The sequence below is a fragment of the Branchiostoma lanceolatum genome, chromosome 2 (assembly GCF_035083965.1).
Source record: "Branchiostoma lanceolatum isolate klBraLanc5 chromosome 2, klBraLanc5.hap2, whole genome shotgun sequence".
NCBI lineage: Eukaryota > Metazoa > Chordata > Leptocardii > Amphioxiformes > Branchiostomatidae > Branchiostoma > Branchiostoma lanceolatum.
In genome coordinates, this window is record NC_089723.1 from 22,270,394 (window position 1) to 22,290,900 (window position 20,507).

At 43.8% G+C, this 20,507-nt stretch overlaps 2 protein-coding genes across 3 annotated transcripts; both read left to right on the forward strand.

Annotated features, from left to right (window-relative positions):
- The first annotated feature begins 103 nt into the window (after nucleotides 1–103).
- LOC136427963 (regulation of nuclear pre-mRNA domain-containing protein 2-like) lies at nucleotides 104–11,102 on the forward strand. 2 transcript variants are annotated; one of them, XM_066417194.1, is made up of 9 exons: nucleotides 104–486; nucleotides 1,797–1,926; nucleotides 3,765–3,865; nucleotides 4,537–4,592; nucleotides 5,089–5,215; nucleotides 5,496–5,594; nucleotides 6,598–6,773; nucleotides 7,164–7,383; nucleotides 8,126–11,102. In XM_066417194.1, the coding sequence occupies exons 1-9, from the start codon at nucleotides 336–338 to the stop codon at nucleotides 10,246–10,248; spliced, it is 3,183 nt and encodes a 1,060-aa protein (XP_066273291.1). In that variant the 5' UTR covers nucleotides 104–335; the 3' UTR covers nucleotides 10,249–11,102. The 2 variants fall into 2 exon arrangements, with proteins under 2 accessions (XP_066273291.1, XP_066273292.1); XM_066417195.1 differs by lacking the exon at nucleotides 5,496–5,594.
- A 124-nt stretch (nucleotides 11,103–11,226) lies between these two features.
- LOC136427964 (uncharacterized) lies at nucleotides 11,227–20,197 on the forward strand. The gene is made up of 3 exons (XM_066417196.1): nucleotides 11,227–14,464; nucleotides 16,760–17,008; nucleotides 17,424–20,197. Exons 1-3 carry the CDS (start codon nucleotides 14,158–14,160, stop codon nucleotides 19,508–19,510), a joined length of 2,643 nt encoding a protein of 880 aa, XP_066273293.1. The 5' UTR covers nucleotides 11,227–14,157; the 3' UTR covers nucleotides 19,511–20,197.
- The last annotated feature ends 310 nt before the right edge of the window (nucleotides 20,198–20,507 follow it).

Below are 20,507 nucleotides of genomic sequence, written 5' to 3' on the forward strand. Positions count from 1 at the left end.
TTGATCAAATTTATATTATTTATAATTTTGCGAGATATCAAAATAATAGTGTTAATTTCTGTCCCTATTAGCTGAATGGACTAGCCCACAGGGATCAGTCATGCGCAGACCCAACATTGCTGTAAAATGGAGGTGCCTGTTTCTTTGAGGAGGCGTTCCTTCAAAAAACACCCCATTTTCCCTCGTTTGCAAACGTTTCCGTGGATGTAGCCAACTTCTTTCTAATCTTAAGGACGAGTACGTAACTTTTAGCCGGGTAAATACAGCTTGACCGCTGCGATTGTTGAAATTGGACGTGTATTTTCGCGGAAGGTGAGGCGAGAGACGTTTCCAAGATGGCGTCCCTGAACGTGGAAAATTTTGAGCGCAAACTGGCGGGACTACAGAACACGATGGACAGTATCCAAACACTCTCCCTCTGGATCGTGCACCACAAGAGCAGCCACCAACAGATCGTGCAGGTGTGGATGAAGCATCTTCGGAAATGTGAGTATAGATTTTCCGATATTGAAACCTTTTGTGTGGGGCCATGTGACTTAGTATGTTGTGAGGGGCGGAACATATATGCATGTTACAACATAGACTTGACATTGGTATAGAGGACGCAGTCGTACTGTATATATTTGACGAAATTTTTCCATGCATAGATATTGAAATGAAATATCTTGTTTTCTTATCCTTGTGTTAGTCAAGTTTGACCTCCCTGAAATGATTTAGCTGATATTATATTGTTGTATATACGCTATACCTTATAGTTATACACTATATTTGGCACGTATTGTCTTTGAGGAATGTCTGTGAAAATACAGTACCCTCTCAATACGAGGGTGCCATTCGGTGATATACAATAATCTTTCTTATCTTATAACTGTGTACTGTTGCAACTGTTGGAACATAATTTTTCTTTTGTTTCTTTGATTATTGTACGCAGAATCATGTGTGCAGAATTTGTCATACTCATTGTTTTTCAAATGTTTGTGAATGTCAGAGCTGGCAATAGTGCAAGCATTTATTATGCAAATAAGGTCATCATTTGCATAAATTATATCAGTTGATCATATTTTCCACCTAAATAGTTGAAGTTGTCTTAAGTATGACAGTGTTATCTTAACAAAGAAGGCTATTATAGCATTTTCTGATCAATTATGCAAATTAGGCCCCCAATTGCATAATTTATATTGAACCATGTTCGCCTTCACATAGATTCCAAATACAACAAGTATAAAGTTCCGGTTATTTACCAATATCATGGAATTACAGTACACAGTTAAGCACTCTCACACCAGCATGTATGTTTTTGTCACCTGGGCCAGATTTTCCTTGTCTACATTTGCTTTACATTTAATTGTTACTAGAACTGCAGCCATGCCTTCACATCTGAAGAAGGACTGATCTCGATTTTCAATGGACAAAGCATGTTAGAATCAGTTAGATGAATATCTATTGGCCTTGGGGTAAAGGTAGGGTCAGACAAGTCCATTGGCCTAATTGTCCAGGGCAAGTGAAAGTGACTATTGGGAAAGCAGTATCCTCCTGTACTTGCCTGATCGAGCCAGTGTAATTCTTCCATGGGTGCGATTTTTCCATAGGTAGATGTAGGTACCACACTAGCCTGCTTTAAAGTGCTAAAGGATTGCCTTGCTGAAAGTAAAAATGCATAGAAACTTGTCATTTCAATTCAGGCCAGTAATAAGTTTCTTTAGGCCACACATACTGTATATAAATTTTTCAAAACTTGTCCAACCCTGTAAAACTACAAGACTGAGCACTGTAACTAAGTTTTTATCTATTTACAGCCAAGCCTCCGGAAAAGCTGAACCTGATGTACCTCTGCAATGATGTACTACAAAATGGGCGGAGGAAGGGTGCCACTGCCTATAACGAGTCCTTCAAGACTGTGCTGGTAGAAGCAGCTTCCCTGACCAGGTAAGGAGTAGGCAAAAACATGCTAGGAAGAAGACAAAGAAATTATTGTAAATGGTGGTTGTAGTGCTGTATACCTAAACACAACTTTATGTACAGGTCCGGACCTGAACTATTTGACAAAGAAACAGGTGTGATCTTCAATGATGACAGTAAACATGAAATGATGAATGAATAGTGTACCGGATGTTTGTTTACACATCAGGTACCTTATGCAGAGAACCCATGCTCTCGAGAGGATCTCAATTCTAAGCTGGTGCTATGGTACCGTTGGTATTTCAATGTCTATACAATGTATTCATTTTTGTTCCAGTGCTAAATTTTCATTCTTGTGTTTTTATTTTTAGTGACAAAATAACGGAAAAAATTCTATACAAAGAGTACCTTGATGTCCTGTACATAACGATTTTCATGCTATTGTACACAGTTCCAGGTGCATTGTGTGTACAAAACTACAGCACATACATGTAAAAATGTAGATTAAGGAAACAAACATGATGAAGGGGGATTGCTTGCCATTACATGTGGCAGAAAAAGTGTTTAACCAAATATTTTTATTCAACCCACATCTTCATGGCCCTTTCTAGTCTGCTCCTTACATATTCTTGGAGTGCACCGAAATTCCAGTAATATAGCAAGTAAAGCAGAGCTTGGAGTGTTCCCGGTAGATTTAGTTGTGTCAATCCGCATAGTTAAGTATTGGTTGCGCCTCAGACAACTCGATCCTTTGACTCATCCTTTACAAGTAGATGCTCTATTGTATCAACAGTCTTCCCAAGTGAATAGCAACAAGAAAAACTGGTTACAACATGTGAAAGATGTACTTGACAATAGCGGATACTCCTTTATCTGGAACGCCAACAATCTCGATCTAGACATACAACATATATGTACATTGTTAAGAAAAAGGCTGACCGACATTTACACTCAAAGTTTTCTTTATAAATTATCTATCGATGACAGTAAGTTAAAATTTTATAGGAATGTTAAAACAGAATACTCAATGGAAAAATATCTTTCCAACAAAGATTTTGAACAACGGTCAGCTGTGTGTAAGATACGAATAAGTGCACATCCACTAGAAATAGAAAAGGGTAGATATAAAAAGCTGCCCGCTCACGAGAGAATGTGTAAGTTTTGTACAATGAACGCAGTGGAAAATGAAATACATTTCCTTTGCCAATGCCCTCTATATGAGGCCGAAAGAAACGATTTATATAAAACAGCTTCCGTTAATTCTCCTAGCTTTCACCATTTGAATAGCTTACAAAAATCCATATCACTACTAAAATCAACAAACCCACTTACGATGAAAAACGTGGGTCTCTTCATTTTCCACTGCCTTCAAAAAAGAAGTAAAACCCAACCATAGTCAACCTTAGTTAACTTAGAACTTTGACAGTAGCCTAGATACCTATTTTTGATTCCCATGTATTCCCATGTACTTGTTTGTCTGCAATTAGCCTTCGGGCATGAACTTGCAATAAAGTTATTATTATTATGCAACAAATTTCCTTTGGAATGATTGCCTTTCAAATGGTGACACTGTGGTTTATCTTGTCAGCTTTTGTGTAACTCTGATAGACTCTAATGATTTTTTATGAAAAATGTAAAAATGATTTCTGTGGAAATGGTGACTATGCTTAGCCTACATCATACATGTAGGTGCCATCTTAGTTACTGTAGATTACCGGGCCTCCCATACTTTCCCCTAACATGGTTAGCCCAGGAAGACTAACTAGGGTGGCACCCAGGCTACATTATTCAACCATATCAAGGCTTTATCTAAAGAAGAGGTGTAACATTTATGAGATGATGACATTATTTGTCTATTTATACAGAGATTCCACTATCCGTAAGTCTGTGGACAGGATCTTCAACATCTGGGAGGAGAGAAGTGTGTATGACAGTGACTTCATCACACAGCTTAAGGGAGCACTGGGTGAGCTTCCTTATCTTTGTTCAACCACACATTCATAGAGAAATTGAAGCTTTAAACCTACATGTATCACTGTGCCAACAGAACTTACAGTTACTCAATATGAGTTGTATGATTTTATTGAGAAGGAAGTTGATAGAAGTATTAGCCTGTTTTGTCTGTTGTGTAACAACTCTGGATTTTGAATTTGCATCCAAGATATGTTATCACTTACCTCATTAAAAGACTAGCTTTTTGTTATCAGGGTACATACAAAAATGATGAATTATTTAAAGTAATTGGCTTGATCTTGATAGGAAATCAAAAATTAAGTTTTGGTGGCTTGAGGGGGAGGATGATGTTCCGGATCTCATCAAAAGAAAGATCACTTACCCTGATACACTATATTTGTGTTTCATGAAAAAAAGAGGTATCCAATACACTTGCTTGAAAATCATAACTGAAGCACCTTATCTTATACAATTTAGTAAAAGTCTGCAACTGTAATGTTACTCATTTTGCCAAAATTTCCAAAATGTGAAGGGGTGAAATATATAATGGTTTTGCATGAAACTATACATGTATTGTAAATTAAATTTTTGAAGATCTGTTGTTTCCTTTAACAGTTTTTTTGACATTCAATGCTGTAGTCATGAATGCGCAGTAATGTTTCCAACATTTTGGTTTCATTCCAGTGAGTTCAAAAGTCCGGCCCAAGAAGGTGAACACAAAGGTTCTTGCAGAGTTCAAGGTTAGTGACTACAGTCTATTGAATTGTAAAGTACTGCTATTCATCACACAGTAATCTACACATGAATAATAAATATTAGCTTTAGAATGGGTTGTATCATCTCCGGACATTCAAAAAAACACCTTTTGGAGTAAACATTGCACTAAACCCATAGGTTTTTAGCTAGGATTTATAGACAGGGCATCCAATTTTTTTAAATTTTTTTTATTTTGAGGGGGACCAGACTTCTTAACCTTCAGCACACTGAAGTACCCATTTGGCACCCAATTCCCTATTGGTTACAGAGTTAGGCAGCAGGGAGAAGGTTAAATGGGCTCTATGGAATAATGACAACTCATCAGCTTTGCATGTCAATCAATTCTCATGCTGTCCTTTTCATGAATATTCTGTAATTGCCATTTTCATTAACATTCTATATCGTCATGTCCATAAACATTCCATGAATGTCGTTTTTATCAATATTTCATATTTTTATTATCGCGATTGTTATTTCCAGCCTCAGAAGCTGATTGACAGCATCAGTTCCTTCAAGCGACTGGAAGATGACATGATATTCCGACAACAGCAGTTCAGTCAGCTACGGGTGGATGTCACAAGTAGTGAAACACTCAAGCAACTTAAAGGTATTCTCAACTTTGAGGGAGGGGTGTATAACATATGATATCTGCAACAGACTGTGTTTGGGTTCTTTTGCCCTCTCTTTTGGCATCAGTTTGCTCAGGTAAGGAAAGTGGAGAAAGTGCTGTTGCCTGCTCAATTTTTTACTTGATTTTTTTTCTGAGTGTGGGGGAAAGAAAGCTCTGAAATGAAAAAGTGTTTTTTTGAGCCCTACTAGATAAGGTTGGTAAACTGAAAGCGTGGCCGTGATCGTGACTTATGTCGTGTTCTGTCGTTGCTGCCTAGATCCGCATGGGCGCAATCAGTTCTTCAAAAAGTTTGGCAAGCTGTCGTCGAGAGATGGCCTCTCGCAGCATCCTGAAAGGGAGACTGCAGATTATACTTGTAAGGCCTGGAGGGTCGATCTCCAAGCAGATGTTGGAAGGAAGGATTGTAACGATTTCTAACTGCGCCAGGTTCCTGACACTCAAGCGGGTACCTCACTGGACATTCAGCCTGTCGGTGACCCTGCTGCAACCTAAATTGGAATTTGTGTTACCCTTGACTTTTTAATGGGAATATCATGCAAAACATTAAATATGACTAGATTTAAGAAAACAAAACAAATTGTGAAAAGATTTGTTTTCTATTGCTGAAATACATTGAGCGCTCTGTAGAAATACTAAAATCGCTTAGCCGCAGCAAGGTCGCCAATGTGCCGCGGGTCAAGTGAGATACCAGCTTCAACGGTCCCTTAAGCTGCCAGCAAACAGTGATGTGTCATGGACTTTGACTAGTCAGAATACTTTATCATCTTCACTTCTGGTATCTGCTAGGAGATTACTGAAAGTTGCTTACATATAAGCTTGAAAGGCCTGTAGAATATGGGCTTCAAGTAACCTTGTTGCAGAATTCTTTGCCAGATGTTCTGTTGTATACACTAAAAGTCTAATTCATCAGCAACCAGAGCAATCTTTTTGGCCATTTTCTTTGTTTTATCATTGAAGTTGCTGAAGATGTTTGTTGAGCAAAAACACTCTTCGTACACAACCAAGTGCTTTATTCAATCAATGTTTCAGTGACCGTCTGTCACTTTCCTCAGGGCAATTCTCACTGGTTCACTTTGCACTGCAGCTATAGATGCTTACGGATGCGGTCCAAAAAGTAAAGATGGTCACCAAAACGTTGGTTGAATAAAAACAACACTTTGTTGTGTTCAAAGACACTTTTTTGCAGTGACTTACCAACCTGATGAAATCATTCTTATAGGTAATAGATTTTAGTTTTTTACCTCAAACCATTGCTCTGGTTGGCTATCATTTTCAGATCCACCTACTTGTTGATGTACATGTTTGTGACAGAATTACTGTTGTTACAGTAATACTGTTTTTCTGTCTTTCTTTTACAGATCGACAAGGAGGGAAGAAGTTTTCGGAGGAGTTTGACGAGGCGACAGAAAAGCTGGAGGAGTTTGTGAAGAGCATGGACAAGCAGTTGGCGGAGAGGAAAAAGATGGTGGAGTTGGTGGAGCAGGCTGAGATCTTCTACTCAACACAACACAGCGAAGCCAAGATAGTGGCAAATGTATGTCCGAGTCTCTTGTGTTATCCTTACCCCACCCCCTTTTTTTTAAAGTTCTTGTGTCACCAATGACACTGAAATACAACATTTCCTGAAAACAAGCAACCATTGTATTGTAAGTATTGTTCAATGAACAATTCACAAAGACATTTGTCCAAAATATACACCCTTTGGATGTTATTGAACATCAAGTTTTAGAAATCATACTTCCAGTTCTTTATTCCTGCCTTCAGGTAATCAAGTTGATTGCGGCTCATGATGTCATAATCGTTGTCGGTTCAAAACCTGGTACAGTGACTCTTGAAAATCATTCTTTTGAGAAGCAGATAAGCTATTGCTTACTTAACTAACCCCAAAACTTTCACCTAACGCAATATCCTCTGCTCCTCTCAGGCCTACAAGAACTTTGGCACGAGAATCTCCAATTTTAAGAAGAGAATTGACCAGTACAAGAAGGACCTGCCAGACCCAGACAGTCCCATCCCCTCTCCGTCAGAAGACGCGCCATCGCCGGGCAGCACCCCACCCCCCGAGGAACCTGACACCAGGGAGGTGGAGGACATGGACATCTCAGATGACGACGAGGAAGGGAAGGCTGCTTCAAACATTGTTGGTGAGTTACTGCACTGGGCTCGAAATACTGGGTGCATATACAATTTTGTGCACCCAAAATTGGATCTGTGCACCCCATTTTTGACTGTGGGTTCACAGGTGCGCCTAGATAATAAGGTTACCTACCCAAAAGGTTATTGACAAAAATATTTTACATGTGTACCTGGGTACAAAGAACTTAAGTATACAGCATATTTTTTACATTCAAGTGTAATAGAAATGATACAACCAAATTTTGAGGTTAGCTTTAGAATAACAGATTCCAGTTATGAACAGTGCAGTAGAGTTTGTACAATGGTAAATTTCTTTTGTTGACAATGTACTTACATGTAAGTTGATGTTTCGCCCCAAATTTTAAGTGCACTTTTTTCCAAATATGAATTTCAAGCCCTGCTGTCTCTTGTTACTTGTATTAAGTGCAGCGGCGACAATTTTTTTATGAACCTCGGATGAATTTAAAACTGCAGGAAAAAAGAAATGATTCATTTGTTCATGTATTCATCTTGAGAATGATAGAAAAGCTACCATATTTTGAATACATTTATTTTCCCTGTTGTATGTTATTGCTGAGTAGTAGATTTTTATTTTCAATCTTAGTTATTGATGAATGACATCTTTCAGCTGCAGGTAAGGGAGAATGTGAGAGCTTTGACCTAGAATATCATGAGACTGTAATTACAGACTAGTGCAGTAAAGAGTTGAATATAAGAGCCAAACTAAAATCTGTTCCTTCTCCCCAATAGCTGTGACACCAAGCAAGTCCATAACCAGGACAGGCACAGGGATCAGACCCTCCCACTCACACACAGGTCCAGCCAGCAAGAGAGCCAAGCTGGTGCAGAACGAGAAACCCACCACGGCCTCTGCCATTGCTGCGACCGCGGCTGGCTCCAACATCCTGGAACTGTTGCAAAACGTGGGGGTCACCGATCCCTCCACCCTCAAGAAAATGAACGCAGCTCAGTTAGTGTCTTTACTGTCAAAGACAGAGCCCAAGTCTACTGCTGAAGGAGAGGAATCCCCGGACGTTAAGAAAGTCCACTCCGCCAAGACTGAGACAGTAGACGCTGAAGAGTTGACTCCTGCGGGGGTGTCAACAAGTTTTCTGTCGCAGGCCAGTCAGAAAGAGAAGCCAGCAGCAGGTAGTGGCGAGAGCAGCTTGGACTCCAGGTTAAGGGAAATGATGAGCAATGCACCAAGTTTGCCTCAAGCGGTCTCGGGTCTTTTTGACTCGCCAGTAAGGAAATCTCACCAGGAGTCCCCGAAAGCTGCTGCTGGTAAACCCAGTAAAAGTGCAACGGAAGGTAACACTAAGTCAAGCCCGTCAAAATCCACGGTTTGGCCGCAGAAGCCGGTACAGCATGTCCCCGCCACTGTCCCCCCTGTCCCTCCACAGCCTGATGTAGGCGGTGACAAAACACCTGAGGGTGGGGTGACTCCTGAGGGGGGCATGACACCCCCTGATGACATTGGAACCCCCCTCCATGACGAGGAAGGGGGTGCTACTCCCGTACAAGACGAAGAACCCGTGGCAAACGCACCCGATCTCTTATCTAGGTTGATTAACCAGACTAGTGAAGGTGGCAGAACACGACAGTCTGACTTGTTGTCTAAACTAGCAGGGTTGGTAAAGCTGGGGAAGGGGGGTCAGGCAGAGACTCAGACCGTTATGAGCGCAGGGCAGGGCGGCACTCCCCAGGGTGCGCCCATCTCCAGTGTCCTCCCTCCACAGAACCCAATGCCTGGACTACAGCAGTATCATCAACCAGCGAAAGGTATGAAGGTTAAACCCTCCTCCACTCCCAGGGGAATCTTGAAGAATGCAAACGGCCCCGGAGTATCCTTACCTATGGCGTCACCACCCGGAGTTCCTTCTAGGAGTATCCTGAAGAACAAGAGCGTCCCGGCTGTGGGTAGAGGCACTCCCGTAGGTGCCCCTCCCAGGGGTATAGCACAGTTAGGGGGTGGGGTGGACAATAGCTCAAGACTGCAGAGTCCTCAAGGTTCCATCCCAGGGAATGCTACAGAGTTTCAGGGTGTAGGGAGGGGAGGGGGAATGATGCCTCAGAGGTTACCAATAGGGGATAGCCAGTTCAACGCCAGCGGACCACCAGTTACAAATGCACCCCTACAGGGGCCACGGATTCCCACTGTCACGGATGGGAAGCCGGATTTCAGAGGGCAGCAGGCTCAGGGTACACCACGAGGTCAGTTTGGTCAGGCTAACCATATGAACGAAGGAGGGTTCGGTCAGGGCCAGCCCATTCAGCGGATAGGGGATGCAGGGGTAGTGCAGGGGCAGCCGATTCAGCGTCTGGGTGAACAAAACGATTTAGGTGCGGGACGGGGACAGCCAATACAACGGTTAGGTGGGAGCGCCATGGCGGGGCAGCCGATTCAGCGGTTGGGCGGTCGCGGCAGCGGTGCCTTCCGCGGACAAAACCCGGAAAGGAGACAGTCAATCGATGTTGTCCAGCGTGACCGACCGCAACAGTTCGACCGCGACCGGAACATAGACCCGGGTACCCTGACAGCTGTAAATAGCGGCTCACAGCCCAGTGTTCCCCAGGGGAGCCCCATTGCTAGACTGGAGCCCAGGTCTGAACCAGGGCCCAGCTTCGGGCCCAGAGACCCTTTCTACTCACCACGTCCTCGCCAGCAAGCCAGCCCCAGGCTACATGGCCCCCGGCCAGGTCACCGGCCACCCGGGCCCAGACACCACGGGCCGAGGCCGCACGGGCCCAGACAGTTTGGGTTTGGGCCGAGATCACCCCCTCCCAGAAAACCTCCTCCCCCACCACCGTACCCGCCACCCCCTGGTGCATACAGACAGAGACAGCCGTTTCAGGCTCGTCCACGTTACTGATGGTCGTATTGTGAATATTAATAAGACTTGTAAGATTGAGCTGCTTAGCTGCATAGGATCAGTTTGTGCCCGTTGTTACAGCGTACGTAGCTGTCACCAACCTTTGTGGACCCAAACGTGTTGTGTGATAGACCAGCCCTTACCACTGATGTTTTATTTTCAGTTAAGTTCTGTTGACTACACTCTCAGTATGTAGATAAGGCACAGTGCCAAAAGTGGGGGCAAGAAGGGAGCCTAGAGAGATTGTCTTTTAATCGGAATTCAAACTTTGCAATTTGAATCCAAGTTGTAACAATTGAAGATAAAATGCACAAGGATAGTAGTTCCTGTATCACATGTGAATCTATTATACATTTGTTCACCATTGAAGACCTTTACTTCACTCAGTACATTTGTAAACCTCATAACAAATACATGTAGTAGTGAATGTACATTCTGAGGAAAATGCTGATGAGAGTTTATTCAACCTTGTATTGGAAAGGTTTTATATCTGAAGATGTGTTAGACAATGTAAAGGTTGTTGGTTGTAAGTAATGTGCCTAGGTGTTGGATACAGCAAGTTTGAGGCTCCCTCTTTGCCCCAGAAGGCCCATACTTTAAAGCAGCTCAAATATTGAATAACCTCTGAGAGTCTCTCTAGCAAAAGTAAGATGTACAACGTTGTAAGTAATGAAAATTGTTGGAGACAGAATTTCTACGCAAAGTCAGTAGTGATGTACAGAGTAATTTCAGTACAACTAGAGGGAAGTTGAGAGAACAATCAATGAGTGAGCCTTGTACCCTCGCCAAATGCAGATGTAAAAATGCTGATGTATTGGCACAGTTACAGAGATTAAACTTCCAGTGTTTCTGTACGTTGGTGTGGTTGTAACTTACGTGTAACTAATTTAAACATCTGGTTGTTGCTGCCATTCCGAGGAGAGAAGGAAGGAGGCGCCCGTTCACAACAGTCAAGACGAGAGGCGGACCAGGGACAGCATCAAAGTATGGGTGGGAGCGAAGTGATCGCCATGCATTCAATACAATGCATGTTTGCGAGAATAAATTTCGACGAACGTGAAAATTAGATTCCATTAAAAATGTAGACGCGAACAAAGTAATATGAGAGTAATAGAAATACCTTTTCCAATGGAATTATTGTTTTTAGCCGTAGCCTATATCTAGAAGTCGAAAGTGTAAATAGTTTTGTGTTTGGCCATGCAGATGGTTTTTTATTATTTTGACTTACATAATTGCTAAAGGAAAACTTGTTATTTTCATTTACCAGTAAGCCGGACCTAACCAGATTACTATCCACCACAAACGAGCATGACTTCCGAAGTCAATATTTACGTGTACATGCGTGGCCAATCCACGCAGAGCGAATCTCCTGGCTGCACTGAAGCCGTGCACTCTATGAACAAAGGAGTTTAATAATGTCCGGCCTTGGCTAGAATGTTGTTAGTTGTAGTTACGATCTACCTTGTTCCGCAGGACTTGGGTATCAATGAACAAGCAATACTGTAAATGCAGAAATGTTAGCGGTGATTTAGGTTCGCGGTGAAGTCTTTACCGCGAACTTGAAACCACCGTGAAAAGCCATTCTATTGTGTGACTACCGCTACTATTGTTTCAAACACAAACCACCGCGAACACTTACTTTTCTCCCTACCGCGAAATTAAATCCCCGCGAACATTTCTGCATTTACAGTGTCGCTGTGTTGCCCTTTGGCATCTACAAATGTACTTTCTTAGTTTGCACTTTGGTTATTTTTGGGGAAACATATAGAGGGTAACATTTGCAGACAGTAGCGCCTGGCACATGTACATGTATGTACTTTATGCAGTTGTGACAGAGGATTCGTTTTGGGTATAACCTAGAATCTATCGTCGTTAGGCCAGGATATCTTCGGTCAAGGTTTGTTACCCTAGAATCTATCGTCGTTAGGCCAGGATATCTTCGGTCAAGGTTTGTTCGGGGCACACGGAGCTCTATGCCGCCTGGGTAAACGTTTGTACCCGGTGGTTGTTTTACGTAATTACGCGGTGGGAGTTTCATGCGGTAGGGGTTTAATAAATCTTTGCAAATACCTGACTTGATATTTCGGACTTATTCATGCGCCATTGAAACTATACCGTCATCGTCCATAGAACTCCTGCCGCGTCAACTACTACCGGGTGTCAAAGTTACCTCGGCGGTGCAAAGCGCCTTCTGTCCCGCCTAACGACGATGGATCGGATTCCAGGTTACGTATACTTTGGGTCTTATTTGTAGATTACCCGAATAAGCCTAATGGCTTGATAATTTTGTTAATTTTTGCAAATACTTGACTTGATATTTCGGACTTATTTATATGCCTCCTGTATACTATATAGCGTTTATTGTATTTTACACTTGGCGTGGTTTACGAGTTATTGTTAATAAGCCATGGTTATGAATTGTATTTTACCACAGAACAATGGTAGCTGCTGGGAAGCAGCTTAAGTAGGTGAAGTCCGCTTTTGCTATGACGTATTTTACAACTCTGCCCTTAAGCGTTTCTATGCCATAAAATGCTGAGATTTGCACGTAGGAATTTTGCTCATTCCAAGTCGGTTCGCCGCTGAAGAAGGCGTCATGTGGGTAATACTGCCGCTCGTTCTCTTTTTCTCATGGTTTACCTCCGCATGTGCTGCAAGTAAGTAGCAACCCTGCATTATGTTTTAAACATAGTCCTTCCTAATTCACGGCGGTGGCGTCGCGGTGGCGTCACCGCAGGGTGTTTGACCCAGAAATTAGAAGTCCTGGGTTCGGATCCGGGGTCCCCTGGCTCATTCCGCATCCGTTGGCATTGTGCCCTTGGGAAATGCACTTGACACGAATTTCCTCACTTCACTGAGTTCACTCATGTGAACACGAGTACCTATATCTTTGGTAGGGGCCGTCCCACGGATTTAGGACGTTAAATGGAAGTCCCGTGTTTGAGAAGAGCCATACCTCAAGCACGTTAAAAAGCACACCACAATTAATTACAGTAACTGCAAAGAGTAGAGGTCCATCCAGGGGTGAGTGGATCAGATAAATCTGTCCGGATAGGCAATTTGTACGGATCAGTTCAAAGCGGGCACGTTACGCCATAAAGCAGTTTACTGGGTAAGCACAAAGAAACAAGCGGAGTTTCCTGCCCTGTGCTGTTTGGGGTATAGAGATTCTAGTTATCATTGCAGAGTTAAAACTTGGGAGTAAGCCACAGACATGTATACATAGGTACGGAACGGTTCTGTCGATGTTGTGGTGTGGTATATATAGACACTGGGATAAAGCACCCGGAACTCACTTGCTTTTAATGGACCTGTTTCTATGTTTGCAATCTGAGCCTACATCGATGTCGTGTATAGCCTTGTAGGCCCGATCTACATGTAAGTTTGCCCCATGTTCGTATCCTTGGCCACAGGCTAGTAGGGCCTCCTCTGTGTCCAAGCGTCAGTGTCTGGTCAACATGTGGGCCTTAGTTGTGCAGAGACTGACCCCCTAGCTAATCTGGCCATTAGAACAATTAGGGGGCGTTCACACTTTTTTGACATTTTTTTTGGCTTAGGTAACCGTTGTGCAGCCTGGTTTTCGAATTGAACTGAAAAGAAATCGCCTTTTTCAGCTGCAATTATGTAACTACCCAACTCATACGGACTCAGACCTTTTATTACTTCTTATCACTTCACAAGGCCCAGAGCTAACCTTCTTGCATATGTAATATATTTAGCAAAGTTAGCGTTAACACAGACCTTGGGGCTTGATTGGTCCATCCAAGTAGATTAGATTTTCATGAATATTGATGAGGATCTTCTTTGTCATGTATCCCTTACGTATATATTTCGTTGCTATAAATCAGCCTGTTGAATTGCGCGCCTGCATTTTCCGTCCTGCTTTGGATCAAGTTAACGGTAAAAAAGATGAAGGTGATACAGTCTATCGTCTATTGTCTGGTCGGCGTCTGTTGCTTCTCAGTCCGCTTGAAATACGTAACATCAGCGGCGGCAAAAAGAATCCCTGAAACCCACGAAGATTTGTCGCAGCAACCCTGCTCGGTGGCAGCTCGTGGATATGAAGATGGGGACTGCATCCACCAGCCGGATTTGGAAGAAGATGACACTACACAGGACCAACCAGCCGGGCTCAACCCCGGATTCGGCCATTTTGGACAACATGAGAACACGACAGTAGATGAGGGCTTGAGGAACAACGACACACTCTTTGATGGTGAGTATATATTTCCATCTATATATATTAGAAAAATTGCTATCCACCACTCAAAATCACTTCCAGAAAATTCCACCTGTGAAGTTCCGCTGCAGTACCGTAGGAAGCCGCCAGGAGTCCCATTGAACTTGACCTTTGTTTCCCCGAACCTTACCCACTTACCAAATATCATGACGATCCATCGACAGCTTGTCGAGTTATGCTGATAACAAACATACATACAAGGTCCGCTGCAGTACCGTAGGTAGCCACCAGGAGACCCATTCTGGAACTTAGCCTTTGTCTCCCTAACACCTACCCACCTACTGAATATCATGAACATCCACCGACAGGTTATCGAGTTATGCTGTTGTAAACATTCATCACATATGCATACACATGCATGCACTCCATCATAGGAAAACCGAAAACACAACCTTCTCGCGAAGGTAAAGCAGCTACCGTAGACGGTAATGGATTTTCGGTTGTTTCACTTCCAAGCATGTCTCTTCGTAAATGTGTAGCCACGAGATCTTGGATTTTTTTTCTTACTATTTAACAACATATGATATATAGGACACAGAGGTGATGCACTCCAGCAGGTAGCTACAATATAAAAATCACCTCTAGAAATAAAAATTACAGCTGACAAAGACAAATACAATAACGATAACAATAACAATTGAATAACAGCATTTGGGTTGGGTAGTCCAATACAATTCAGACAAGCATATATGATAAACACAGTCGTACTAAGGTCAAATTTCGAGTTGATCGTGGATTGACGCAGGGATGAAATACTTGATACCTAAACGTAGGCACAGATGTTCTAAACATTGTCATTTGATGGAAGACTGTCCAACAGCTTACGGTTACAATTTAAATCCTTAACAAAACAAGCAGCCTTCATCCATTATAGTATCACGTCTGACAGCGATCTTCAGGTAATAACAATAAGTATGTGAGTAGGACCATCAATCTTGACAGTAATCACGTAATCCTATCCTTCTGTCAGCCTGCTCTGTTTCTATATACTCCCACCTGGAAACTGATACTACAAAATGTCGAGGTCGCTTCTGCAATATCTAATCTTCTTTCACAAGCATCGATGTTCTTCATAAGATGTTTAGTTGGTTTTTTAGAGCTTGATACGCCAAACTCGGGGACCGAACCTGCAGCTCTTACTCTCTGTCCCAAGAGCTATTTGCCACTCAAAAGCCATGACCACAGCATGTCCAGAATACGAGATTTCAAAACCGACAGGTCCACTGCAGTGCCCTAGGAAGCCGCTAAGGGGTCCATTATCGAACTTGAACTTTGTTTTCTAGACCCCTAACCACCTACCAAATACCATTCACAGCTTCTTGAGTTGATGGTTACGCGTACACACACACACACACACACACATACACACACACACACACACACACACACACGCACACACACACGGACACGCGCGCGCGCCGCGCGCGAGCAACCCCTCCCCCCCCCAAAAAAAACATACACACTCATCACATTCGATCGACTCAATGCTTAGTAAAGTCGTGGACTAAACATATTGTGACTCATATCAGTGGATAGGGTCAGTGGCATTCACTGAGACGAAGATAGACGATGTAAATAAGTTTGTCATTAATCTTCAGAGTCACCTTATACCGTGGGTAGGGATTATCTTACACCGGATGTGCAAGACGCAAGGGCCATAAAGGGTAATAACCTCTACATTACCTTATTAGGAAATGGCTTGTCCGACGCCTGGATTGGTTGCAAAAGCTCTGCTAAAAAGTTCTACCCAAAGGTTCCAAATCATTTTGTAATGCAAGGGCCACATTTTCGAACCGGGGCCAGGCCGGGCATTTTGCGGGAACGAAAAGACAACAAAACACACGAAACGATAAGACAAAATGCGCTTTTTCTAGATTGCTTGATAAACACTTTAATTTCTCGTTTCTGAAAACAGCCCGGCCGGGACCCGGTTCAAAATGCGGCCCTGGTATAAATTACTAGTAGGTTGTAAGTGTGATAGTCACCTGGTCACCATTCTCCATCGGTCGACTTGAGGGGCTTTTACCGAGCTCAGTCTGCTGAGCATAAGGCTATTTCTGTCAGTCTGTCGTTTTGCCGGAACACTAGTACTGGCCTTGCGGGAGCAAGATAATTAATATCAAGCCCCCAACCCCCGTACGCGCTAATCTGGCTGGGCGGGCGGACATTACTCCCATCACCGTAGAGGTTCTGGGACACTTTATGGAAATGTATGCAAATTAGGCGGTGTTGATAAACATAGCTCATAACTGTGCTTTTCGAAACACACAGGCAGCGCAGCCGTGCCGGACATGGACACTGCCGCCGGGGGGCTGCGGCCTGATCCCGCGGAAGACCACGAGACCTTTCCCGGGTGCGTCACCGCCGGTGTGTCGTCCTGTGCCGGGCGGTGCGGGGAGGGCTTCACCGCGGGGGAGGACAAGATGTGCCTGTGTGATCTCGACTGCCGACACTTCGGAGACTGCTGCCCGGACTACATGGAGCTCTGTGGCGAGAGTTGGCACGAGGATTCTAAGCGAGGTATCTACTGGACCTCTCTGGAGTTGTTACTTGTAACAAAATATTTTTTCCCCATCACAAGACTCAAATCCGTTCGCCCCCAGTCATATCGATATATCAGAGGGCATTTTATACACTATATACAAAAGAAACAAGGAGTACAGACAGTAGCTATGTGTTCTGTTAGATATATATTATGTATCCTTTAAAAGTATGATTTCTATATGCCTACCCTGTCTATCAGTAGTTTTGTGTGGAACATCACTACATGTACAGGACCAAAGTAATAAAAGCTAGTAGAGATGTCAAGTTAACTGTAAATGTAGATCCAAATAAAGTCAAAGTCAAAGATGGCATGGATTTTTCATCTGTTTTTCTGTTTTAATTTTCTAGAATGCATGTAGATTTACATGTTTCTTTTTCCGTCTTTCAACAGAACGGCGACCCATCGTGACGGAGACCTCCTGTTCTAACCGTTGCTACTCGGACAGCTCCATCAGTGCGACGTCTTGCGACTGCTCTCAGAACTGCAGCCGACTAGGCACCTGTTGCAGCGACTTCACCGATGAGTGCGAGAACTCCGCTCCCGGGGCACCTCCTGACCCAGCCCGCCAGGCAGTCCCACCGGCCCCCTACGAGTGCCGGCCCAGCGGGAACACCGGCACCTTCCACTGGATGGTGGCGAGCTGCCCGGCAACATGGCGCAACTCTGACATCAGCAGTCAATGCGGGAAGATTCAACTTGTTTCTGCAACTAAGGGCTTCACCGGTGTGAACCTCACCCTTCCAGACGCTGTGTACATCACTCCTGTAGTAGACGTGGACACCTTGACGACGTATTCGAACGTTTTCTGTGCGATTTGTAACGAGGCGTCGCACATGCTCGAGAGCTGGCGGCTTTCCGTTCAGTTGTCCTGCAGCAACGTTACGTCACCGAACCGTTACAGTTTAGAAAGCTTACGAGATGGGTTGTGTGAAGTGTTATTGTTTTATTTTACTCCCCCTGACTTATATGGCGCTCGGCGGTGCGTACCGACTTACCCTGTGTCCCTAAGCCCGGCTTGTCCAGCGGACCCCTCTACTGGCCTGGTAGCACATGTTCACAGCAGTGTCCACATGAGTTTTCTTAACGTGTTCAGTGCACTTTGTCATGGTGTCCATGTGTCAGATCTAGATTGCGGGCTGCCCGCGGCACATTTCCCTCACGGCAACAACAACGCTCAAGAACTTGACCAGAGCACATTGTTTCTTGGCCAACTGTTTAATTTCGGCAGTTTGGTTCTGGGATCAGATAGGCCAACCGATGACGTGCCCCGATGCCCTTCGGATAGCTTCTATGATCCAATTATCGATGCCTGCCGTGAGCTGTACCGCGCTCCACCTAACTTGATGCACCCAAACGAACCGTATGATTGGTGTAGAAATGGCTCTTTACTCTACAACACGTCCCAGGTTTCCGTCCTGCCTAGCGGCGATGCTTTACTTCTGGACGGTTCAGACAACCTGACATGCAACGCGACAGAGTACCTCATCGTAGAGAACCAGGCTTATGTTTGCACATCGTGCTTAAGTCGTTATCCTGGTGATGGCGATGGTGACGATAAAGGTAAGGGGGGTGGTTTTGCAGTTCAGGAACTGCTAACAACCACCATGTTCAGCCTGTCCATTGCCTCTGGAATCGGCTTCACAGCCCACGGTGTGTACTACAGGAAGTTCTCTTCTACTCCGGACAGGCTCAAGCTGCAGCTCGTAGTCATGCTCACCCTGGCCGAGTCTCTCTTCCTTTCCCGTGCTTTACTTACACTGCATACCCTGCAGCGCTTATGCATGGCTGTTGCCATCCTGCTCCACTACTGCCTCCTCGTAACATTCCTGTCGATGTCCTCGCTTGCCTTTGATCTCTTCAGGAAGCTTTGCTGTAACCAGTTCAGCAGCTACGGCGTTCCGTACCGCCGCTATGCCGTGTTCAGCTTTGGCCTTCCGCTGATCCTGGTCAGCGTGTGTGCTTTCCTTGACTTTTCTCCATGGACAGAAGCGGTCCGTGTGTTGTACGGTGGTGAGCACTGCTGGATGGATAACCCTTGGGCTAGTCTGCTAGCATTCGGCGTGGTGGTAGGGTTTGTCGTTCTTTCCAATTCTTATTTCCTGGTGTGGATAGTCATGTCATTGTACCGCTCGGCCCGTGAGACGTCCGCCGCTCGCACGGGCTCGGAGTTTGCCCTGATGCGGGTTTGCCTCCGTATCACCACCATGATGGGGTTAACCTGGGCGTTGGGCTTGGTGGCGCCGTTCGTTGACAACACTGCCATTTGGTTTGTTTTCACGGGATTGAATAGCGTCCAGGGGTTGTTCATCGTCATCGCTCTTACTGTGAAGAACTGCAAAACGTGTGGTTCGAAAGCGGCGCTGTCGGAAACTGGGAAGGGAAGCATGCAGGGTTCGAGTGAGAAAGGCAGGCTCTACCACGTCGCTGTCCGCCAGGAAGGTTGTCCTAACATCGGCGACAACATAACTAAGTTGTAGATCTTTCGGGCATGAAATGGTTATGCATTGCATCATTATTAAGTGTCCTCCATTGGTCACTACATTGTTGTCGATCAGGTGAGAAGACGTCATAGTCAAAGAAAGCACCGTTAGGGTTTTGAATGCAACTAACACAAGAATATCAACTTTACGAAAACATATTGTAAAGTAATACATACTGGTACCCTCTAAACATAGCTAGAAAACAAAAGACTACGCCACGTGTACGTAGAACACAGGCATGCTGTATGATATAAGCATAACCCAGAAATTATTGTATTGTATGCACTCTAGTTCAAAGTTGAGGATCTAAGGTGTAAGGTAAGGTATTCACCCTCTCTACTTGTGGAATACTTCTGACTGTAGCAGTAGCACTATAGTACTTGTGGAATTGCATCATGCAGCCATCATCTTAAGAATACATGTAAATTGTACATGCCTACGTGGTAGGTGATATAACAATGTGTTTGGAATTTGAGGAGTCTGAAATATCAGAAATAGCTGACTTAACAAAAGAACTGTCTTATAAATCTAATATGATCTTGCTTGCTTTGTAAAATGTTTTTGCATATATTGTATAAATATACTCGGCACCATACTATTAGTTGGTCTCGTACATGTACGACAGAACTGTGATGGTGGTAAAAATAAAGTTTAACTGTTAAACATGTTGGATGATAAGTAGTTATTTTTATGTCCAAGCTTAAGGTATTACTTTGTCAACTTAACCATGGTGGTTTTCTTAATAGCTATACTCATACAGACTTTCGCATATATCTGTTCAAACCTCTAAAACATTTGTAGAAACAAAATGGTGGCGCCCATGGACGGGAGCAGGACCAATACAGGTTTTGCTATCGCAAACCTGTAAGGAAGGAAGGTAGGGAAAAAGGAAGAAAGAGATGACACTATATCACGACACCAATATGTAGATATTAAGGTCAAATTATCTCACGAGCGGATTCTATTTGTCCTCTTAAGGCGCCCCATAGTTACA

Excerpts from the sequence above, each read along its gene's own strand:
- LOC136427963 (XM_066417194.1), top strand. The coding sequence starts at position 336 with ATGGCGTCCCTGAACGTGGAAAATTTTGAGCGCAAACTGGCGGGACTA. Across the intron at positions 4,593-5,088 it reads AGGTTCTTGCAGAGTTCAAG|CCTCAGAAGCTGATTGACAG; the intron begins GTTAGTGACTAC and ends TGTTATTTCCAG. Across the intron at positions 5,595-6,597 it reads GGAGACTGCAGATTATACTT|ATCGACAAGGAGGGAAGAAG; the intron begins GTAAGGCCTGGA and ends TTTCTTTTACAG.
- LOC136427964 (XM_066417196.1), top strand. The coding sequence starts at position 14,158 with ATGAAGGTGATACAGTCTATCGTCTATTGTCTGGTCGGCGTCTGTTGC. Across the intron at positions 14,465-16,759 it reads CAACGACACACTCTTTGATG|GCAGCGCAGCCGTGCCGGAC; the intron begins GTGAGTATATAT and ends CGAAACACACAG. Across the intron at positions 17,009-17,423 it reads GCACGAGGATTCTAAGCGAG|AACGGCGACCCATCGTGACG; the intron begins GTATCTACTGGA and ends GTCTTTCAACAG.